The sequence below is a fragment of the Acomys russatus genome, chromosome 16 (genome assembly GCF_903995435.1).
Source record: "Acomys russatus chromosome 16, mAcoRus1.1, whole genome shotgun sequence".
Classification (NCBI taxonomy): Eukaryota; Metazoa; Chordata; class Mammalia; order Rodentia; family Muridae; genus Acomys; species Acomys russatus.
This window is the reverse complement of record NC_067152.1, coordinates 2,572,677-2,596,460: the sequence shown is the minus strand read 5'-3', so window position 1 is coordinate 2,596,460 and position 23,784 is coordinate 2,572,677. Positions and strand designations below refer to the sequence as shown.

General features: G+C 55.4%; 1 protein-coding gene across 5 annotated transcripts; it reads right to left on the bottom strand.

Moving 5' to 3' along the window:
• Positions 1–731: 731 nt before the first annotated feature.
• On the bottom strand, positions 732–23,307 carry Myo1c (myosin IC). 5 transcript variants are annotated; one of them, XM_051157969.1, is made up of 32 exons: positions 23,066–23,307; positions 15,986–16,141; positions 15,780–15,895; positions 15,069–15,267; positions 14,906–14,986; positions 12,984–13,163; positions 12,801–12,899; positions 12,486–12,599; positions 12,329–12,400; positions 11,897–12,016; positions 11,687–11,769; positions 11,371–11,476; positions 11,176–11,256; positions 10,839–10,930; positions 7,715–7,809; positions 7,592–7,638; positions 7,416–7,496; positions 5,383–5,488; positions 5,165–5,282; positions 4,585–4,698; positions 4,432–4,508; positions 4,076–4,144; positions 3,892–3,976; positions 3,629–3,788; positions 3,325–3,408; positions 2,381–2,474; positions 2,225–2,280; positions 1,943–2,078; positions 1,765–1,835; positions 1,257–1,354; positions 1,061–1,160; positions 732–777 (listed from the first exon to the last, which is right to left on the bottom strand). In XM_051157969.1, the coding sequence occupies exons 1-32, from the start codon at positions 23,138–23,140 to the stop codon at positions 751–753; spliced, it is 3,192 nt and encodes a 1,063-aa protein (XP_051013926.1). In that variant the 5' UTR covers positions 23,141–23,307; the 3' UTR covers positions 732–750. The 5 variants fall into 5 exon arrangements, with proteins under 5 accessions (XP_051013926.1, XP_051013929.1, XP_051013930.1 ...); XM_051157972.1 differs by lacking the exon at positions 23,066–23,307 and adding an exon at positions 22,205–22,368; XM_051157973.1 differs by lacking the exon at positions 23,066–23,307 and adding an exon at positions 22,201–22,366.
• Positions 23,308–23,784: the final 477 nt, after the last annotated feature.

Genomic DNA, 23,784 nt, shown 5'->3' with positions numbered 1-23,784 from the left:
GTCTTCCAAACTCTTAAGACCTCAGACTGGGGTGAAAATATTAAAAACTTTTTTTTTTTCCTTTTCTTTTCTTTTTCTTTCTTTTTTTTTAATGCTGGGGATTGAGCCCAGGGTCTCACACATGCTTAGCACCAGTTCTACCACTGGACTATACCCCAGCCACAAAAAGGGCGTTCTTAAGGCAGGAAGATGGGGTAGGCAAAGGTGGCCTCAGCCCCCGGGTGGAGGTCAGAGTGGGCTGCATAAGGTATAGGTGGATGGACAGACAGACAAGGTGCCAAGGGAATAAAGAGGAGAGGCTTGGCCAGGGAAGAAGACCCCACAGCCCAGCCCACCAGTCTTTCAGCTACATTCCTTGCCCTGTTTTGAGTCAGGGAAAACACATCCAGTGTGTTTAGGGTAGGAAAATGGCTTTTTTTTTAAAAAAATAGTTTCCTATAAATCGTCAAAAAAATCTCAGAGAAAACCTCAGTTAAAATTCCCTTCTCTCAGATATTTGGCAGATATCAGCAGAGGGCTGGCCTGGCCTGCGCAGGCCCCTGCTTTTCTATTGCTGTGGCCCGGCCTGGCCCACTCCTGGGGTAACTCCCTGGCCCCTGGTCACCTCGAGAGAGGGCGGGCAGGAGGCAGGAGTTGGCAGGTGGGCTTTCAGGGTGCCCCTGGATCCCTGTCTGGAAGCTGGAGTCTTTGGTAACTGAGAGGGGAGGAGGGGGAGAAGCGAAGCGACAGGAGGGGCCGCTGGGGCCTTCATCACCGAGAATTCAGCCGTGGGGCCACCTGTCGGGGAGAAGCCCGGGGTGAGTAGAGGAGCTTCAGGTTGGGGAGGGGTGCTGTGTGGCCTTGGTACTGAAGACTTTTCTATTCCCACAGCAACACCTACTCCTGCACTCTCTCCCATCGCCCTCCTTATTATGACCCTTTTATGGTCTCCATAGAGGCCCAAGCAGCGCCTCTCTCCGGCCTTCGTGGGCCTGCAGCAGGGAACAGGGAACACCTCTTCCGAGGAGGGCTTGGTCACCAACGGCTCCACCTTAGACCCAAGGCAGCAGGTCCCACTCACCACAGCCAGGTGGCCATTCTTAGCCTTGGTGATGAGCAGCTCCGAGCCAGATGTGAAGTCAATGATGCCGTCCCTGCCTGGACCCCCTGCAAACGTGATGCTGCAGGCAAGGAAGCTCGTGAGGACTTGTTCACAGAGGGGGACCCCCTAGGATGGTCCTTCCCCTGTGTCCTCGCGCCACCCCCACGTGCTTCACCTGCCCTGGTTGATGTTGATGCTGTTCACGCGATCGGCACTGAGGGCCGTCTTGGTTAGCGTCTCTATCACGTGATCACTCTGCAGCACCACATCTCCCTGGTGAGCAAGATGTGTAGAATGAGCCAAGCTTTGTTAAGGGCTAGAGGACAACCCCCACTGCCCAACCCCCTAAGACCCCCTCACCCTCCCGCCCCTGCCCACTGCCCTCACCCACATCCCATGCCCCCTCACCCCTGCCCACTGCCCCCACCCACATCCCATGCCCCCTCACCCCTGCCCACTGCCCCACCCCCCATCCCATGCCCCCTCACCCCTGCCCACTGCCCCACCCCCCCATCCCATGCCCCCTCACTCCTGCCCACTCCCCCTAGCCCCCATCCCATGCCGCCCCACCCCACCTCCCTACCCTTTCACCTCCCTAACCCCACCCATTGCCCCCACCCCTCCATCCCCTGCCCTCCCACCTCCCACCCCGCCCACTGCCTCCCAAGCCCTAAAGGGGGTACCTTCTGCTTGCTGTCCTCACGTTGCACGTGAAGCACAAATAGGCTATCGCTCAGGCTACTGACAGAGATCCCTGCGAGGGGAGGTCCGAGGTCAGAGATCAGGGGTCAGTGGTCAGGGGTCAGGGGTCAGGGCAGGGCTCCTTCCCAGCCCCTGAAGGCCTCTACCCTGAAGGCTTACCCGTTAGGTTGGTATAGTCGATCCTCTGCTTGACTTTGGCATCCTCCACGATGACCACAGCACTGGGTGTGAGCAGCAGCTGCCGGGAGCGAGGTTTGTAACCCTTGCGGTCGTATTTCACCACTGGCACGGCATACTGCAGACACAGGACAGCGTGAGGGGGCAGGGAAGGGGCGAAGGGGACCCAGGGATCACTTCCTCGCCCGCTGCTCAGCCATGGTGCACCTTCTCCAGCCCTTGGGCAGAGACCTGTGCGGGGCTGGGGCTGCATGGGGCTCTTACCTGGATGGGTTCAGAGCCCAAGGCCTGAAGCACTCTGGGGCTGATTTCCTCTGTGCCTGCAACCAAGATGGGAGGAAAAAGAAGCCAGGTAAGGCCAGAAGGGGACAGGATGCAAGGCTCAGGGCTGGAAAGGGGTGGGGTGGGGGTGGGGCTCACCAAGCCTCGTGCTGATGAAAAGCCTGGGGACGCTCTGGGGGTAATTGTCCTTCTTGCCCTTGAAAATTTCACTAGCCACAGCCTTTTGCTGCAGCTGAAGAGACATAAATAAATAAATAAATAAATAAATTAAATAAATTAAATAAATAAATTAATTAAAAAAAATTTTTTTTTAACAGCATCAAAAGGCCTGGGACCATCCGGAGGGCAGACCCCACAGCTCTTTGGTGCCTGGTCACCAATACTCCCATCAGCTCCTCCATTCCTGATCCACTGTCCCCACCACACAAGGCAGAGAGCTCCCTACAGGAGTCATGACAGGACTGTCAAGTTCCAGGCATGACTCTGGAGATGATTCAGGGGCTCTTAAGCCCCCTCAAGAGTCAGCTCCAGCTTAGGACCATGTAGGTGACTAACTGCTGGTTATCTGAGTGTGTGCGTGTGTCATGGTGTCCTCATGACTGCTGGGACAGGTTATGGGTGTGTGTGTGTCCCCTCGTCATCACCCAGCACTGTGCTGGCAAATACAAGGCACAGCAAACCACTGACACTAAGCAGTGAGTGTGAAGCTGGTCCAAACAAAGGCTCTGGGCAGCATCTACCAACCAAAGCAAGCTGGCCACAATGTTCCTTCTATTGGTTTTTCCAGTCTTATTGCAGCTTCCACTTCCTTTTGAAGCTACAGGGTTGACCAGGGGAAATGCCTTCCTGACAGGCAGGCACACTTCCTGCAATGCCTGCTCTTCCCAGGGCCCCTAACAGCCAAGTTTGTGCTGCCCATGCTCCTCCCCAACACACACAGGGTCCCTAACAGCCAAGTATGTGCTGCCCATGCTCCCCACACACACACAGGGCCCCTAACAGCCAAGCATGTGCTGCCCATGCCCCACACACACACAGGGCCCCTAACAGCCAAGCATGTGCTGCCCACGCCCTGCCCCCACCTGCTGCTTCCACTCAGGGCTGATGCTCCGGCAGTACTTCCTAACCATGTTCTTCATGCACAGCTCCCGCAGCAGCTCTGAGGCCTGTGGGAAGAGAGGGGTCAGAACACCTTTCCAGCCTGCTCTCCCCAGGGAAGACTCCAGCAGCCTCCTCCAGCCAGCCAGTCCTGTGGACTGTTTTCTCTCCGGGAACTCACTTTCGTGGCCGCTGTCCCTACAGAACCCCCCCTGGACCCGCGGTAAGGAACCCCTGGGTTAAGTGCTTTGATGGCTAGCCCTAATTTAGTGTGGAGAGCCCACAGACCTCTCTCAAGGCAGGTGGGGGTGTGGGCCAAGAGGTGTCCAGAATATTCCGGGGTAGTTGCCGCCTCAGGTTGAGCAAAAATGATGTGCGCACGTAGTCCAGGAAGAAGGCGTTCTCAGGGCAGCGAGGTGCATGGCGCAAGATGAAGCCATGGATAAGTCTGGGGGTGGTGGGCCAAACACAGCTAGGGTGAGAAACCTGACAACCGATCCCCATACTCACCTTGATCGGCAGTCCCCCCCTAATGGCCCCCCAGAACTCACCGACGGATGGTTTGAGCTGCCCATTTCCTCTTGGCTGCCTTCCTCCGGCCCAGTGTGCCACGCCACCATGACTGGATACAGATGGCTGTGGATACCACAGATGTCTGACTTTTATCCTCTCACCATGGTGGTCCATCCCACCCCCTAGACCCTGGCCCTCCAGAGAACCTCTGGGCCCCCACACCTGATCGCTTCACACGGAGAAACTTCTGCCGCCAATGAAAGCCCCTCCAGGCTGCCTGGATCTTGGTAGCTGTGGTAGGGAAAGAACGTGAACTGTCAGAGCTCAGGGCCCTGGCTGAGGGCCTGGCATGGTCAACCGCATGAAAGAAGATCAGCTGAGTTATAGGACGGTGAGGGTCCGGGATGACGAGTCACTGAGAGGCAGCAAGTGAGTGTGGGATGGCGGCCTTTGCTGGCAGTGGGAGGAAGAGGGAGAGCTGAACGTGGTTGGGAGGGTCTCACGGAGAGAAAGGCCAGAGGCAGAGATTTCTGTTCCCCAGGACCCCCCGTGGGACAGCAAAGGGGAGTCTCTCTCACCTAGGCTCTGCCGTCGGACTTCCAGGGAGTCCTCTGTGGCAAACAAGGTCTTGGGGAATCGGATGAAGATCTTAGTCCTGGGAGGACACCAGTGATCAGCCTCTGGGTGGCACCTCCGTCCTCCTCCGGGCACCAGGAGCAGGCCCCACTCACCTGCCCATTTTGTATTCTTCTGGCTTGTAGCCGAGGTGTCTGACCAGCACAGCCACCCCGTCCTGGGGCCGTCCTGCCCACGTGGGCCATGTCTCTGGGCACAGTGACTTGTACCTGGGGATATGGAGACCCCCTCAGCTTTGCTGGGAATCTACAGGTGCTCCCACTGTCTGCTGCATGAGGAACCGAAACACTCTTCCCATCTGCCTAAGGCAGAGATAGGATTCACGTTCTATTGGCTCAGGTCCTGCCCCTCATCCCCCCCCCCCCCCGAAGAGCTACAGAGCCACAAAATCCTCTGTGCTCTTCTCAGCACTGTCTTTGGTGTCAGCCTGTCACTGAGCTCTTCCTGTGACCCTCACCAGGGGCTTCAGGAGGATGGAGCTGTGTGTATGCCTAGTACCCTCTTTTCTGAGACTAACATTAAGCCTATGGCATAAAAAAAGTTCCTAGCCTAGGACCCATAGCAGCTCAGGGCCCCCAAACCCTCATATCTGAACTAGAGCTCCTCCCCCACAGGTTCCAGGGGGGGTCTCACCCTCCCACCTCACCCAGTCACTGGTGGGACGACCCCACCCACCTCTGCAGGAAAGCCTCATATTTCCGTCGATAGGCAAAGCCAGCCCTACGCACACGCAGATTCTCCATGAGGCCCAGGTACTTCACCTGGTGTCGGATAAGCACCTCATCAAAGCGACCTGAGAGAAAGGTGACAAAGAGGGTCCTCAGCCTGTCCCTGAAAGGCAGTGTCCACATCCTGGCAGCACAACCCACAGCTCGTGGGGTCACGGAACCTACCAGGCTGTTTGGCGTCATTTGGCTTGATGCAGCGGATATAGGCAGGCTCCTTAGAGTTCAGGATCTCCACCAGCTGCAGGAGGCTCATCTTGAACTGGGTGGCTACCTGGTGAGCCAAGTAGGTATAGGAGGTTGGCTGGGGCCAGGCGGAGGCCGCTGCAGCCTGCATGTCCCCTCCAGAAGCTTCTTCCTGTCACCCTGGCCTCACAACGGAAGGGGCTAGACACCACTTTAATTCCTTTCAGCCAGTTAAGAGACTTCAGCTTAGAAACCCAGCTCTCCTGTTCACCACACCCGACCTCTCCCCCTCACCATCTTTTTCTTGGCGCTGAAGAACAAAGTCAGGGTCACCCCCACCCCTCTTTATTTTTGAGACAACTGATCAGTCTGAGGAAGAGTGCGCTGGGGAAGAGCTTCTGGAAAGGACCCTGAAGTGAGACTGTTAAGTGTCAGCAGGAGACTGCAGGAGAGAAAGGCAGTCCCGGCAGATGGACGGCTGAGCAAAAAGGCTTGACACAGGGTTTAAGGCAGGCAGGGGCTATGTGTCTGAGCAGAGCTACACGGGAGAGACTAGATGTTATCCTTAGGGAAACACAGAGCCCATGAGGAATCTGGAGCAAAGGAGTGGCAGTGAGATTTGTGTGTCAGACTGTCTCCACAGCATTTCTGTTAGATGGATTGGGAGGGGCTGGAGGGGAGCCAGGGAACCGGGGAGGAGGTTGGCCGGCTCAACGGAGCAGTACCAGGGGCTGACCTCGAATAGTGGTTATAGGGACATCATAGGACAGGGAGCTGAGAGATGCTCAGGGAACGGAAATAGGCATCACCCAGTGTTTGGGCAAAAGAGCTGGCAAAGTCCTTGGCCTGGTGGAGAGTGATCCCCATCCTGAGTCAGGAAGAGAAGGCTGGGGGGCCGGGCTCGAAAGGGTCCACTTGGGGCCACCAGGGTCACTGGATACAGAGATCAGAGGCATGCTACAGAGTAAGGGGAGGGGAGGGCGTGGAGCTGTCGTGAGTGGGGAGATACTAGCTGGGAGGAGGAAGTGGGAAGGACAGGGGAAACAGAAGCAGGGTCCTGGGTGGGCACCACAATGCTGCTGTGACCCAGCTGGAAGTCTTCTGGTCCTCTCTCCCTCCTGGCCTGGAGCTGTGATGACCTCTTCTGGCTCAGCCCAGTTGTTGCACCTCTGCCTCCAGCTGGCTGAAGATGCCCTGCACCTGGCACCGCTGGCCACACGTGCCTTCTCCAGCATGTGCTCCACTACGCTGCTCTTTTCAACTGTCTAGCTTTCCGTGTTGAGCTCTTGCTGCCCACAGCGCCCTCCTAAAGGTCCATGCCCTCACCTCAGATGCTGCCTCTGCCCTGGAGCCTTCCCGGGCTCCTACCCCTCCACCCCTTTCAGGCAGTGACACTCCCTCTTTATGGTTCCCAAAGCACCCCTGCACCTGGTTTCGAGGGCACCTATTTGTTTCTGATTCCTCAGAGCTGGGAGATGTGTGCTCACCAAGTGAATGCACACAGGCTGGAGGTGCCATGGGTACCCACACAGACAGATGCGGGGAAGCACACAACGGTACGTTTGGAGAAAGGTGGACGCGCAGGTTATGCACTTAGAAACGAGAAAGGGCTAGTGAGGTGGCTCATGGGTAAAAACACTTCCTGACAAGCCTGTCAACCCAAGTTTGATTCCTGAGACTTATGTGCTGGAAAGACAGAACTGACTCTACTGACTCTAATAGGTTGTCTTCTGACTTCCACTCATACCATGGCATGTGCACGTACACACACACACACACACACACACACACACACACACACACACACTCATACATACACAAGTAGGTAAATGTAATAAGTTGGAGAAAAGAAAGAATGAAAGAGGCAGAGATGGCCCGGAGAGCCGCCCCCTGCAGACACCAATGGACGGTTGGGCACAGGGCATTAACAAACACGCTCCCAGGCAGGTGCGGTGGCCGTACTCAGTCACACACACACACACACACCCCTCCACTGTCAGAGCCTCCACACGCACCGTCTCTGGCCGCTTCTTGTCCCCGAGCTCACTCCTGTCAAAGCACTGGTTCATTATGGGGTTCACCGAGCTGCACATGGTCTGTGAGGCAGAAGGGGGGGGTCAGTGGGAAGAACAAAGCCAGCGACCCATGTGGGTACCCAAGCCACCTCAGCGCGCCCCCGTGTCTTCCTCACCTCCTTCAAGTTCCGGAAGAGGAGGTCGTTGTTTTTATCCAGGAACCCTGGAAGAGGAGAACAGGTGAAAGGTCAGGGGGTGCCCCCTCCCTGGCCCGTGGGACCCAGCTTCAGAATCCTTACCAGTCACGCTGTAGGTCACCTCTCCAGCATAATGAAGAAGGCGGAACTCCCCTCGGCCTAGGGATTTCCTGGTCTTCTGGTCAGCAAGCTTATGCCTGAGGGGGGCAAGAACAGGAAACTTCAAGATTTCTGACCCAGGGCGTACCTCTGCCTGTTGAGGAGTACTTAAGAGCCATCCAGGAAGGCTGTCCCACAGATTGCACACCAAGTGGCAGAGGGTGCAGGCCTAAGGTCTGCTGCAGAGTTCAAGGAGCTCAGAAGAGTAGCAAAGCTGTCCAGGGACACACAGCACCAGGAACTAGGGGTAGGAACTTGGGCTCGGGCCTGCCAGTCACTCCAGGCTTCTTTCATTGCCTCTGGCCTCTGCCCCGATGCTTAGAAGGTAGTGAAAGTGTCCTCTCCATTTTCAGAACGGAATTTGTCCTGAGGCTACTTGCATCACAAACAGGTGTGTACCCTGTAGCCCACTGTTTACTTTTCAGAACTATTCTGAGCAACTAAGCAGAGCTACTGGCAAAGACTTAAGGCACAAAGGTGCATGGGGTAGCCTTGCTTTTACAGCAGACACCTGGAGTGTGGGCTACAAAGGAACTCACTGGCAGGACGCTTGCCTAACTTGTGAAGCCGTAAATTCTATCTTCAATGCCGCAAAAGAAATAAGGAAAACAAACAAACAAACAAAAAACCCTGGAGAGGCTCATTGGGAGCGCTCAAGGCAGGGTGAGGGCTGCAAAATCACCAGCCCTTGAAGGACATATTTTGAAGAAATTCTTCTGCTAGATGATACAGGAAAAACAGAACATAACATTATCTTAAGCTTTGTACACAAAAAAAGCGCTTGACTTTAGGAAAATATGTATAGGAAAAGGCAGGAAGGAAATGCCTGGAATTGTTAGCAGTGATGACCTCTGGGTAACAGGGTGACCAGAGACTCTGCACACTTCCCAGCTCTCTCTAATGAGCAGTGTTATTTTTATAATCCAAAGTCAATTTTAGGGGGGCACTGGGAGGAGAGGAGGTCAGACTGCAATCAGGATGTAAAATGAATAAACAAACAAATTAATGGAGAAAAAAATGTGGGGAGGGGGAGGGAATTTTAATGTTTGGTATCAACGCACATGCCTGTAACTCTAGCACAGGAGACAGGAAGACAGGACTAGGAGTTCAAGGCCATCATTTTCTACATAATGAGTTCGAGGCAGAGTGGATAACATGAGACCCTGTCTCAGTTGCAAGCAACCTTAATCTCATCACTTGGAGAGTGGTGTGTGTGTGTTGGAGCTCTGAGTTTTGAGTGCTGTGTGTGTGTGTGTGTGTGTGTGTTAAAAGCAGGTGGATCTCTGAATTTGAAGCCAGCCTGGACTACAGAGCAAATTCCAGGACAGCCAGGGCTATACAGAGAAATTCTTTCAGAGGGAGAGGGGGGGAGGGAGGGAGAGAGGGAGAGAGAGAGAGACACGATAATCATGTCAGGTCTGTAAGTCTAGCATTCCAAAGACAGAAACAGGTGGATCTTTATACCTCCAGGTCATGCAGGGATACAGTGATATCTGTCTTTAAAAAAAAAACCAAACAATATGCCTCCCCCTCAAAAAAAAAAAAAAAAAAAAAAATCCCTCCAAGGCCGGGCGTGGTGGCGCACACCTTTAATCCCAGCACTTGGGAGGCAGAGGCAGGCGGATCACCGAGTTCAAGGCCAGCCTGGTCTATAAAGCGAATCCAGGACAGCCAAGGCTACACAGAGAAACCATGTCTCAAAAAACCAAAAAAAAAAAAAAAAAAAAAAGAAAAAGAAAAATCCCTCCAAATGTTTTGCCTGCTTCCTTCTTTCCTTTTTTTTTTTTTTTTTTGCTTTTTGTTTGGCTAGGAGCTCACATGATGGTAGCCCAAGTTAGCTTCAAACTCACAGCAATCTCCCTGCCTCTGCTTCTTGAGTGCATGAACCATCAAACATACCCAGAAACATTTTTTCTTTTTTCTTTCTTTCTTTTTTTCTCTTTTCCCAAGACAGGGTTTCACTGTGGCTGTCCTGGATTCGCTTTGTAGACCAGGCTGGCTTCGAATTCACAGAGATCTGCCAGCTTCTGCTTGCCAAGTGTTAGGATGTGCCACCACTGCCCAGTGAGACTTTTTTTTCCCCATGTACTGTTAGGTTTTCTTTTGTTTTTGTTTTTTTGTCGTTTTTTTTCCTTTGAGCAGGGTCTCTGTGTAGCCCTGGCTGGCCTGGAACTCACAGAGACCTGGCTGCCTCTGCTCTGGAGTGCTGGATTAAAGGCGCACATTTCATGTTTGGCTTCATGCACTGCTAAGCAAACACTGCCCAAGGCTTTGAGTCCAAAAGCCCTGGGAGTCTACCATCTAAGCCAACCTCTAAAATCTAAATAGGTAACCTTGATCAAATGAAAGAGTTTTTCTGAGTTTTGGTTAGACAGAATACAAGAAAGTACGCTTATGCCCAAATTGGGTTTTCTGTGGGCTATAGGCTAGGAGGTGAGGTGCACCCAGTCTGTGTGCTGAGCTTCCCCACTTTAGGGAGAGTCCTTTTGTGTTTTGTTTGTTTTCTGTAGACAGGATCACGTAGCCGTGAGTTTGCTATGTAGCCAAGACTATCTCCACTTTGTAAGTCTAGGAGATTCCTTTCATAAAAAGCAATTTGAAAATAAGGAAGCTTAAAAAAAATAAACAACTTAGCAAGTTCCATTCTCCAGGAAGATTAAGGAGGAAGGTACAACAGTGGCCTTTCCCCCACCCCCTTTCGAGACAGGGTTTCTCTGTGTTAGTCTTGGCTGTACTCACTTTGTAGACCAGGCTGGCCTCGAACTCACAGCAATCCGCCTGTCTCTGCCTCCCAAGTGCTGGGATTAAAGGCGTGCGCCACCACACCCAGCCCTAATGGTGGCTTTTTATAACGATTCTCATCATCACTTTCTCTGCTGATTAGTTTGTGGCTGGTGGTTTTGTTTTTGATTTGGGTTCTGAAGATCCAGAATCAGTCCTGTGCATACTGGGCAAGCCCTCTCCTACCGAGCTATGCCTTCAGCCATGGTGTTGCCACTGTGGGGGGGATCCCAGGCTGCCCCAGGTTCTGCCAAACTTGAGCCCTTTGCCCCGGCAGCCCACTCACGTCAGAAAGTGGGGGTGGTGCTTGACAGTGTCCTCCAGTTTCTCCAGGAAGGTCAGGTCAGTGGCCTCCCCGGGACGCAGGCACTCTTCATCCTGCAGGGCGGCGCACAGGGGAGAGAGTTATGGGAAAGGAGGTGAGGACACTACGTAGGGAGCCACAGACATGGGAGAAAGGGTAAGAGCCTGTGGAGCCCCGACAGGGAGCCTGCAGACTGCGTTAGCACCTCATCTCCCCCTGCCCAGCCCCACACTCTGACCCAGTGGACACACATGGAGAGAAAGGAGGGAGGCCTTCCCAGCTGTCTCCCGACATGAGACCATAAGAGCAGAGGACGCACCAAGATGGAGATGATACCCTTGAACTTCTCCTCCACCAGGTCACAGATGATCTTGTTGTTGAAATACTGGACAGGTTCCCACTGCACAGAACGAGAAGGGCATCAGCGATAGGGTTCCTTCCGCACTCCGTCCTGGGAGCCCCAGGGCCTAGCTTCCCACCCCACGCAGGATATGGCGGGCATGAAACAACGTACCGCGATGCCCTCCGCCTCGTATTCCTCCTGCTCAGACTTGAGAGTCAACTCAATGAAGAGCTGCTGCAGTTTCTCGTTGCAGTAGTTGATGCAGAACTGCTCGAAGCTGAGGGGCAGTGGGGAGAATTCGCGGTAGTGCCAGGGACACAAAGCCGGGGACGGGGAAAGGGCAGGAACCAGGCACAAGCAGCAGGGCTAAGAGACGCAAAGCAGGATCACGGCTGGGAATGAGAGGTAGGGGGTGGAAGCGGGGTGGGGGGGGGGGCACAGGAGACGTTAGTGGGCAGGCTGGCAAGGGTAAGAGTACAGGACTGACCTGTTATGTTGAAACACTTCGAAGCCATAAATGTCCAGGAGTCCGAGAACTGTGGTGCTTCGCCAGCTGGGGTTCTCAGCCTCCTAGGGCCAGCCAGTCAGCAGACAGCATGGGTCCCTTCTGTGTCCACCCCAGCTCCCGGCCAGGCCACAGGCCTTCCTGCCCACCCTCCCTGCCATCCTCGGAGGCAGCATGGACTTGAGTGCTCACCTTCGAGGCCAGTGACCTGTTGATCTTTCTGACCAGCCAGGTGAACGTGCGGCTGTACACGGCCTTGGCGAGAGCATCCCTCGCGTACGCAGCCTGTTCAAGGTTCAGCGGGCTCAGGAGCTGCCGCGGAGGAAAAGACAGGAGGTGAATGGCACAGACACCCTTCTGGCTGACCTCCCCTCAGACTGTGGCATCAGACAAGGACACTGTCATTGCTCTGACCCCCTAGCTCCCTTAAACTGGAGGGTGCTATTTGGGACACCAGAGGGAAGCTGGTATAGGGGTCTCATTTTTGGAGGTGGGAACCATGGCCACTGTACCCCTCCAGCACGGCTGGAGACCTGGAGTAGGCAAGTGGAGGGGTGCCATCTGATGAGGCCCCCCCCCAGGACCGCCCACACCTCCTGTTCCCGTAGCCACTCTGAGCCTCACCTCTTCCCCCTTGGCGATGATCTTCCTGTGTGTCAGGGCTTCCCTCAGCGTTGTGCCTTCCACACCAAGGAGCTGCCAAGGGTGGAGTGGGCACAGTGAGGGGTCGGTTCCCCTCACCTCAGCTGTCCCTTCCTTGCCCTCTGCCCGTCACACTCACCCTGGTCAGATACTTGAGCTGGTTCTCAGTTGTAACCTGGGCGTTGCTTTCTTCATCAGCAGCAAAGTGGATGTTGCCCAAATGTAGGACACTGGCCACAATGCTTAGCAAGTCCTGAGGTGACAGCAGGGGCCATGTGGTGGTTATGGGGTGGGGGTGGGGGTGGGAGTCAGGGCAACTACGAGATGCTCAAATAGGGAGGGGAGATGGTTGGTAAGGCACTCAGGAACAGAAGGGGGCTTGAAGTAGAAATGGGGTCCAAAAGAAGCAGGTATATTTGGGGTGTGAAGACAGGGGGTGCCACAGAACCCTAACCTCCACTTCATCCTCTGTGAAGTCAATGACTGACAGTGCCTTCCGGACGACCTTCCAGTCACTCTTGTCATTGATGGAGGAGACTTTGGCACACTGGCCCTGGGGAAAGAGCATAGCTGTCCGCCAGCCAGCACTGGCACTGTGCCCCCTGGGTGGCACCAACTCTGCCTGCCAACCACTCACCTTCACCAGGTACAAGTAGCTCTGGGGGTTCCGTTCCAAGCCCAGACGGCGAAGGGTCTCCTCCTCGCCCCCCTCCAGCAGTTGGTAGAAGACATGGAAGTTCCGTTCTCCGTGATTCTGGTGTACCACACGTGACTTTTCCAGGAGGTAACTGAGGATGTGGCCTCCCACGGGGGCACCCTGTGGGTAGGGTGGGGAACAGGGTTGGTCAGCCGGACCAGGAGAAAGAACCCATCTTCCTCTTTCTCTCCTGTAGCAGGCCTGGGCTCTAATTCCAGCTCCGCTGCTAAGCGGGCTCAGGCACCTGCTCCGGTCTTAGCTTCCTCATCTAAGAAATGGAGACAGAGCTCAGTGGCTAAGTGACCTGTGGACAGCCGGACGGGGACACACACACACACACACACACACACACACACACACACACACACACACAGAAAAAGAAAAAGAACAGCTGGGTGTGGTGTCACATGACTTTAATCCCAGCACTTGGGAGGCAGAGGCAGGCAGATCTCTGGAAGTTCAAGGCCAGCCTGGTCTACAGAGTGAGGCCAGGACAGCCAAGGCTACAAGAGAGACCTTGTCTTGAAAAACCAAAAAAAAAAAAAAAAAAAAAAAAAAAAAAAAAAGAAAGAAAGAAAAAGAAAAGAGAAAGAATTCAACTCTAGTTACTTCCAGAAGTATACTCATATGCCTGCCAGGCACTGCAAATTTAACAAGCCTGACGGCGCATTCCAGTTTTCCCCTCTCCCACACTTGTATTCGTGCCTTCCCATCTTCGGCAGGGGAAACACTGTCCTGCAAGTTGTTCAAGAGAGGAGTCTGTGGTCCTCCTAGTAGCCTCCCCACCCACCCCATCTACTCCCTGTATCCAAACTGCCAATCGATCCTGCTGCCTTGAAAGCACGCAGAATCCAGCCTCTGCTCCCCACCTGTACGCCCTACCGCCCTGATCTGATCTGCCGTCATCTGTCACCTAGATTATTACCTCACCCTCCTAACCGGTTTCCCTCCTTGGCTGGGCTCCTCTATCATCCTTCCAACAAAGGCTAGAATGACCTTTCCAGTAGGGAAGCTGCATCGTGGCACACTACTGTTCAGAGCTCTCTCATAATTCCTTTTCACTTAGCTTTAAAAAGGAAAAAAAAAAATTGCTGGCCTCTGAGTATAGATCTCAGCACAACCTATGTTCTTTTTGTAAATTTTTGTTTTTGGGTTTTTCAAGACAGGATTTCTCTGTGTAACCTTGGCTGTCCTGGATTCACTTTGTAGACCAGGCTGGCCTCGAACTCACAGGAATCTGCCTGCCTCTGCCTCCTGAGTGCTAGAGCTGCCCGGCGCCTTTTCTTAACATGACTTAAGGTCCTTGGTTTAATTCCCACACCAAGTGGGGGGAAAAAAATCTTTGCAAAGACCTAAAAGGCCCTGGAGTGTCTGGCTTCCCACCCCCTTTTTTTCCGGATTGTAGTCTTTAAACACACTAAGGGCTCTGCCTCTGCCTCTGCCAGGCCTTGGTCCTCATATCTACCTGACCCCTCCCCCAGGCATCTGCCACACTTGCTCCCCAGTCTACCAAACCATTACTGAAATGCCCCCTTCGAGTGAGGCTATCTGCTTTGAAGCTGCAGGCCCAGCTATAGGACTACAGGAAGATGAGGCAGGACAGTCAGGAGTGTAAGGGCAGTCTGGGTTACCATTGCAGCAGCTCCCACTTTTATTTATTTATTTATTTTTTTTCCCTGCTAAGCCTTGAATTATTATGCTTCTGCTTATAACCTATCACTCTGGGAGGCAAGGTCTGTTTGATTCATTGCTCTAATTAGGAGCAGCACGTAGAAGAGTGCCTGGCACATAGTAAATGCTCAACAAATGGTGAACCGAGTGGCAAACCCACCCCTCCCGTGCCTCAGTATACCCACGGATACCTTGAAGTCAAACTGCACGTCCATGTACTTCCCAAACCGGCTGGAGTTATCATTACGGAGAGTCTTGGCGTTTCCAAAGGCCTAGGAGTGGATGGGGAATCTGAGGAGAGCCCAGCATTTTCTTCTCATCCTACCCTCTCCTCAGACGCTGCTACCCTCTCACCTCCAGCACGGGGTTGCTCTGTAGCAGCCGGTCTCTCACAGCGCCACCCCGCTCAGGGGCTGGGCAGGTCTCTGCATAGAACTGTAGGAGTCTCTTGGTGGCCTCTGTCTTGCCTGCCCCACTCTCTCCAGAAATCATCACCGCCTGGTCCCGACGCTCAGTACGAAGTGCCCGGTACACAGTGTCAGCCACTGCAAACCTGGGGCAGAGGTTTGTCAGGGAGTTGACAGGGAGAGGAAGCCCCACCCATATCTGACTGGACCACTCTTGTAAACTGTGGGGGTGGGGTTATAGCCTGGAAGATGGAGAAGGGGGCTGAGGGGTAGGAATCCCCCTCACAGGGTAGGCCCACACAGCCGAGGACAGAAGTCTGAAAGGGTCACTTGAGGTGGGTTGCCAGCCTGGTGGAAGCTGGGCACACCTGGTATGCAGGAGCCCTCACAGGTGAACCATGTTAAAATAGCTAAAGGACTAAGTCACGAGTGGGAACTGAGCCTAGGAGCCGAGAGTCCCAGAGGACGGAATTCTGAGACTTGGCTAATAAGAACCGAGGCAACTTTAGGGTGAGCAATCACGGGATTCCTCACAGTTGTGAACAGTGAGTCACCCAAGGCAGGGGTCAGCAACCATTTCCAGAGTGGGGATCGGGTGGGGTCATCTCGCGTTGACGAGAGAGCAGGTCATTCCTGGAAGGGTTAGGAAACCACTCACAGATGAGGTGGCACTTCATAGAAACTGACACCACGGTAGCGGTCCATATGCTGCCGGCTGTAGATCTGTAGGTCTCGGTAGGGATTGACAGAGACCAGGACAGGGCCGATGTAGGTCTGTGGGGGGTGGGGGCAGAGGAGAAGGTCAGAAGGCTGAAGGCTCCTCCGCCCTCGGTCTGCAGCCCCAGCACCACTCATAATACCCACATAGATGAGGTTCTCCCGGAATCGCCGCCGGAGGTTCTCAATGAAGGCGGCCTCGCTGGTGAAGTTCTCCAGCAGGACAAAGTCCTGCACCCCAACCCGGTCTCGGGCAGTCAGGGCGCTCTCCATGGTCACCCGCACCCCGTCACTGCCCAGGGCCTGTGGAGAAGCAGCCACAAGCCACAGTCAGAGTCTACAGGTTAAAAGCAAGGTCTTTACCTTGCTCTACCCCGTCCCGCAGGACGTAGAAGGCATTTGGCATTTGGACACAGGCTACAGAACATGTTTGGGACATATGGCTGGGTCACGGGGATGCTGGAATGCAGAAAAGAGGTCACATAGGGCACACGGGCCATGCGCCAAGGCCATGGGACCCGGCAGACACTGAACAAGAGCATGCAATCCAGAGACATGTAGTTTTGAGTGAAGAAAGGTGGGTCGTGAGGAGGAGCTCCTAGGAACGGCAGAAAGAATGCCGTGTTGACCTTGGACAAATCTCCTCCTTTCTCAGGACTGCTTCCTCCTCAGGGAAGAGGAGTGAGTTCAGGTGACCTCAGATCCCTCAGCTATGTGTTACAGGTGCTTTGGAGGACAAATGGTTCACAGTGAATTCTGCAGACAGGGAGGGGCCATCTCTCCTGTTCTCACCGACCCCAAATCCCCAGCGGTAGAGTTGTTTAGCGATCAAGCAAGAGCTCACTTCCCAGGAGAGGGTTTCCCCATCGGCTACCACCCCAGCTGGAATTGACACCCACCCCAGATTGGGGTGGCCTGCCCTCCCTCAACTGGAACCACTCCCTCCACTCCAGCTGCCAGATACACGCACAGTTCCTCAGGAGGGGGGGGGGGGTGTTCCACCAGGGAAAACCCAGCTGCCACCCGAGGGTGGGGCAGGTATATGCTTAGCTAGACCCTCATGCCATGTCCAGCGCACAGCTTTCCCCTCAAAGAGGGCCTGGGGTCAAGGAAGAGGAAGGTATTGGAGGCGGCTGTAAATCCCTGGTCAGTCACCAAGTCTCCCTTGACCCTAGTTGCTCAGGAGTTCCTCCGTCACCCCTAAGAGGCTGGGGCCTGCCTCCCTCAGACCTGCCCACCCAGCCCGAAGCTGCTGCCAAACACAGCCGCAGCCACCGCCCCCTGTCCTCTGGTGAGGGGTCACAGCAGTCACCAGGAGCGACCCCGCATGGCCCTAGGTGCCAAATGTTCTGCAGCCCTCTCCGCCTCGGCCTCCTGTCCTAGCAACTTTCAGGGACGTTTCCACCGAAATTCCTGGGCCGCACCCGCTTCATGGCCCGCCCAGGAGGTGCCAGGGGCCACCCAGCGACACCCCGGATCCCCAACCCGCCCGAGCCCCTGCTCACCGACGCCCGGTAGCGCATCCTGCCCGACCCGGCGCCCCGCTCCGCTGCCCGCGCTCTTGGTCCGAGCTGGGCTGCGGCGTCAGCGAGGGAGGGGCGGGCCCGGACCCGCCCCCCCGGCTCCCCCGGTCCCCTGCCCCCCCTCGCAGGCCCCTGGGCTCCGGGGGCTCGGAGCCTCGACCCCCGGGTCTTTCTGCAGCCAGTCGGCCCCGGCTGGGTGGGAGGGGGCCGCGGGACCTAAGAGGGGGCGCGCGAGGGGCGGAGCCTCCTGCGTGCCGCGGGCTCCGCCTGAGTCAGGTTTTCCAGGAGGAACGCTGTTAGTTCCAGGGTGGGGCCCGGAACCCGCGCGGCCGCCGCGTCTACGCGGCCCCGGAACTCACTTCCGGGCTCGTGTCTACAACCCGGGGCCGGACACCCTGCGTGAAAGCAGGGCTGAAGCCCATGGGTCACGGAGGAAGCAGGATTTCCCTCCCTACCCCCAACCTCGAGTCCCGGGAAAGTTAAAAATAGAACGAAATGTCCAAATACGGCCGGCGTGCCTGGACAGGCGGAGCCTCTGTACGGGACACTGTCCACCTCCCCATACACACCCGGGGAGGACCGGTTCCATTCTTTAAATCCCTAGAAAAGAAATTGAGACAGGATCTCCTTGCGTAGCCCAAGCTGGCCTAGAACTCCAAGATCCTCTGGCTTCAGCCTCTTGAGTGCTGAGATTAGAAACCTGTGCCAAACGGTGCCCTGGGCAGAAAAATCTCTTGAAGGATCTCTTCTCCAGCAAAGAAAATAAGTCCTAGGCTCTGGGATGGCAGCTGGATGCCCTTTTTTTTTTTTTTTTTAAACGCAGCATGGCCCCTATAGAAGTTTGAGTTTCCCGGGTGGGCAGCCCCCTCTGACTGTTCCTGCATGTGCAGCCAATAATACCCTTATGCTCCATCCTGAACATCCTCAGGACTCAGTGCCTCATGGGCTCGCCCCCCCCCCCTTCTTTTCTGGTCCCTCTGGACTCCTCCCTTCCCTCTACTCAGGCCCTCAGCTGTCTCCCCAATCCAGCTCATAGCAGCAGCACCCTCGCTGGTTCTTTGAAGGCACTAGCCTTTTTAAAGGCCTGAGATGTGTATGTGTGTGAGGCGTGGGGGTGGGGGGATTCAGCTCAGTTGACGCCGCTTGTGGCATGTCGATGTCTAAGGTAAAACAAACAAACAGACAAACCCTTGCCTTTTCTTTCTTTCGTTCTTTCTTTCTCTTTTTGGTTTTTGGAGACAGGGTTTCTCTGTGTAGCCTTGACTGTTCTAGACTCATTCTGTAGACCAGGCTGGCCTTGAACACTCAGCGATCCACCTGCCTCTGCCTCCCGAGGGCTGGGATTAAAGGCGTGCGCCACCACCGCCCAGCTCCCTGGCCATTTCTTACTAGCAATATGACCATAAGCAAGCCCCTTAACTTAAGAGACAGTCTTTAAAATGAGGCTAATACCTGCCAGAATTGTTGCATTGCCTGAAATGCACCCTGGGCACTGCCCAAGCCCTCAACACCACTATCCTCTTCCTCTTTCTCCCAGCCACACTCAAGCTTGGGGGGAGAGTCTAGTAGGGGAAAGCCCCTCGCCCCGACTCCCCGCCGCGCCTATCTGCCACTTGCAAAGGGTTCTCAAGTGCCTTATCTCTTCCTCGCCCTTTGTAAAGAACTTGAAACGTATATACTGAGGATAAAGACTTGGTCTAGGGAGGAAGGCGGAGTTAAGGACCCAAAGCACCAAAAACTCCCTACCCTTTGGGCCCTGCCTGGCCTCCCTGGGGAGGAGGTGAGCCAGCGACAGGTGCTGGCTGCAGCCTCAAGGGGAAGGATGGTTCATTACTTCGTGAACAACAGCCTGAGCCACAATCCGGGGGTGGGGGGGGGGTGGCGAAAGGCGCCAGCTGGGGAATGAAGCCCTTTGGAGCCGGCCAGGGGAGTGGATGGCGCAGGTGGAAGATGGGTGAAAGACATGGCAAGGGGAAACGCCATCTACGATGCCCCTAGGTTTAAAAACGCGGAGAGGATGCGGCCTTCAGCCCACCTCAGAAGACAGGGGCAGGAGAGCTTGGGAGTCCTCAGCCGGAGCTGGGCTCGTTCCCCTCCCCCTGCCGCGGCCACAGTGAGCTCCAGCTCCGGCTAGTGGAGTCTGGGTGGGAGGGACGGGCTGGAAGAGGAGGGACTTCGAGGCCGCAGTGCCCGCCCCGCCCCACCGCGTCAAGCGGCTGGAATGAGGGGAATCCGCGTGCGGAGGGGTCCGGCGGGCTTCACCCATCCTGAGCCGCGCAGCCGCATTCCTGGGATGCCCTCTGGCGCCCCTACGGTCACCGCCCCGCATACGAAGGAGGGTGCTTTCGCCGCCACCCTGAGGGCCTGGGCCAGCCACAGCCCCGGTAATCTCTCCTAGACTGCCCCACCTCTCTGGACAGGAGCGTGAGTCCAGAGAGGGGAAGTGAAGTGGGGAACCGAGGGTGTAAGGGACACCGCCATGCCAGGCGCTTCCTGCGTTCTTAGTTTATGTCACTCTTGTCAGTGCCCAGCGCCACACCATGAGTTCCGTGTTGTTAATTCTATTTCAGAAGGAGAACTGAGACTAGGCAGATGAAGAGCCTTGTTCACGATTTCTAGACTTGTATGCGGAATGGGACCGGAACCAAGGACCTCTAATACTAATATTCCGGTAGGGCTGCTCTGATCCCTCCCAACGGTTAACAGGACTGCGCTGACAGTTTTCCTCAGGGAACCTGTATCATGTGACTACTGATGTGTATGCTTTAGGGGGGGCAACTGAGGAACAAGTGAGGGCCATGGGCTCCACAGCATGGCCTGGGCTTAAGGTTGGCTGCAGGCTGAGTGACCCAAGACATATGTCCTAAAAGTACCTCTGGGGGCTCCTCCTACCTGCGCAGATGTGTACTGGGACTCCAGGGAATGGGGCTAGCAGCAGACCTGGGTCATCCAGCGGCCCCTACCCAGTGCTTCTAAGCCTGATCTCTCATGGAGTGAAGGGCTGTGGGCAGCCAGCCCCCAATGCTGCCCAAGGCCCCAGGGTTGGAGGAACTGCTAGAACAGGCCTAAGCTGATTTCCACTGAGGCAAATACGGCCTGGTGGAGCAGGCAACACAACCAGCCTGCATGGTAGCTCAGTGCTGGGCACAAAGCAGATATTCTTGTTTTATCTCACTGTGTAACCCAGGCTAACCTGGGACTCTCAACAGTCTCTTACCTCGGCCTCCCTAGTGCTGAGATTACAAAAGTACACTACCAAGCCTGGCCGTATTTAGGTCTGGGCCCAGAGTGTCCCATCAGGGAACTGTGAGGGGGAGTGAAAGTTATTCACAGGGCCCAATTAAGGACTCCAATCCCGTGGATCTTTGATCTGCCAGAGATCTTTACCTGCGAGACCACCAAAAATAATAAACAGAGCACCTTGCCCCTACCAGAGTTTTCCCCTTCACTGGCCTTCCTGGGAAGGAGGCCTGTCTCCGGGAACTAACTGTCTGTAATCGTGATCTGGCATTCAAGGCCGCTCCTCCTCCCCTTATGCCAGTCAGTCATCACCTCCTAACACCTGCTTGCTCCAGCCTACCTGCCTTCTCCTAAGGTTCTCCCTGCCTTCCTCACACCAACCAAAATTCCCATATTGGCCTATGGTGTTTACAAATGCAAATCTGACAGCGAACACCTCAAGTTAATGGAGGAGGCTAGAGAGAGAGCATAGTTCCCTACGTGCAAAACTTGCCCTTCACACACTCACTTCTTCTTCTTCTTTATTTTTTTATATTTATTTATTTATTTTGGTTTTTCTGTAGCCTTGGCTGTCCTGGACTCGCTTTGTAGACCAGGCTGGCCTCGAACTCACAGCGATCCACCTGCTTCTGCCTCTTGAGTGCTGGTATTAAAAGTGTGCGCCACCATGGCCCAGCTTACACTCACTCCTCCTTGTCAAGCCCTTACGAATGGACTGTTTACTGCACTGCTCCTGTATTAGACTGTCACTGCACACGTAGCCCTCTGCAGTTCTTTCTTTACACTCCCCCCCACCACCACCACCACCACACACAGCCAGGAGGTGCTGCCAACCACCAACCACAGGAACTGCATGGGTCTGTGGCTTTACACCTGCAGCTTCCTTGGTCCAGCTCACTCTGCACGCCCCACCTCACACTAAGCTCAGAAATTGGCTTCTCCATAGCTCCTTCCTTATTTCCCCAATACACAGCCTTCTCCAAACCAAATCAAGTACTAATCACCTGTTTCCTTGCCAGTCTCTGCCGAGAGACTGCTCCGGTCTTAGGCAAGCACTCAGCTAGGCACCCGCTAGAGATTCAATAACCCACTGGTGGGCGCTTGCATGAATGAATGAAATCTCAGGAGTGTGAGCAAGAGGCTGGCGCATGCTGGAACTGAATAAAACAGTGAGCCAGCCATTCATTCTCTCATTCATTTCCGAGCCCCGCACCCGCCACATTTCCACGAATGGTTCGCAGGGATCGCGGGCGCGCCTGGGCTTCGGGGGTGAAGGACGGGAAGGGGCGGGGCTCCACCAGTTTCTCCGGAACCCAGAACAGGGAGGGCTGCGGGAGTGGCCCGAAGGGAGCACTGGGTCCCTGGAGCCCGCGCCCGCGCCTTACCCGCGTGCGTCCCCAAAAGACTGAGCGCCAGTGCCTCTGGGTCCTGGGACCCTGCACCAGTCGTGTGGAGCGATACCCAGCCTGAGACAGCATTACCGTGGCTCCAGCTACTGAAGGCGCCCAGCCGCCAGTCCCTTCCTCCAGCCGGCTGGCCAACGGAGGCCACCCGTCGGTGAACGGAGTACCCTGTAGCCGCGTCCCCTCCGGCGCGTACCCACCGGTTTCGTTCTTCGGGTGTTCGGGCGGGGGCTGGGCTGGACAGCGTAGCCACCTCCGGAGTCCGCGGCCCCGGTACGCTCTCTCCGCCCAGGGCCCGCTAGGGGCCGGGCCGCTGCCTATCGTCATCCCCCGCAAGGCCCAGAGTCAGGCGCGCGCGCGCCCATGGGCCCCGCCCCATGCTGGTGGCCCTCTTCAGGGCCCGAGCCAGCGCCCGCTAAGGCTTGGTGCTGCACTTCTCTACCAACTCCCAGGACAAGACGCGTCACAGTTACACACTCGAGCGCGCGCCCGAGCGCGCACATATCCCTCCAGTAGGAGACAAGGCTCATGGTGTTAGTGCTCGGTGGGCGAGAGCGCCAGATGCAGCTCTCCGTCCCTAAGCAAACCAGACCCTCACTACACCGCCTGGTCGCGCTTGGCCAGTTCTTCCTCATTTCTAATTTTCGGTCTTCACCCACCTTCTCGTTCCATGCTACTTGAGTTGGGCAATCCCAGTTCTGCGTGCCCGGCGGGGAAAAGAGAGGCATTAATTGTACTGTGTGCCTGCAAATTTGACGTGTACAAGTCTTTTGGCATCAGAGCACTGTCATCTTGCTATGTCCAGTTTGCAGCTAAGCCCATTTAGGTTGAGGCAGCTGGCAGAGGAATTCAAATCCAAACTTCCGATTTGGGGGAAAAAAATTCTTCTAGTACCCATTCTTTCCACTTAACTCCTTCTCTTAATGGTTTCTGTCCCCATCAAAGATCAGAACAGGTCTTCACTGCTCCTCTCTTTCCAGAGCGATGTACCGAAAGAGGCCGCCCAACCCAGGAGAGACCCTGCTACCATCCCTCCCTGCCCACAGTATCTCCCAGCTTACTAGTTTGCACGGCCTGTGTGGATGGACCACGCGGATGATCTCTCCCGTTGGTATCAGTTCTACTTGTAGCGCCATTCCGCTGAGTGGAGAAAGCCAGCCTGGAGAACGCAAAAACTGCCCAGCGGCCCACAGGCTCTGGCGGCTCCACTGTCTGTCTCACGCTGGGATGGCCAGTTGGTTCTGCTTCAACTCCAGCCCCAGGGGAGGTGGCTGGTCCAGCGTCTCAGGACACAGCTGGAGCAGTCCAGGTCTGATTGGGAGGTCCCTTGGCCAGAGGGTTGGGGCAGGAAGAGGAGGGGCTGAAGGATGGAGGAAATGCCTGTTGTCTCAGGTAACCAGAGGAGCTGATGCATCCACCCAGGAGGGACCCTGGGCTCCAGGTCAAAGGTTAGGAGGCAACAGGCCTCCCAGCAACTCCTTAGCACCGGCCTCTCAAGCTGTCCTCTCTCAGATAATTCCCCTAAACAGAGGCACATCTTTGCACAAACCAATAGGGTCCCTTAGGCAGCAATGCCCCTTTTGAGGTCCCCGAACTTGGCTGCCTCTGACCCCATTCCCCCCCCCCCCCCCCGATTTTTTGTTTTTAAAGACAGGGCTTCTGTGTGTAGCACCTGGGTGTCCTGGACTCAAGTTGTAGACCAGGCTATCCTTGAACTCACAGAGGTCTGCCTGCCTCTGTCTCTCTAGTGCTGGAATTAAAAGTGTACACTACCATGCCC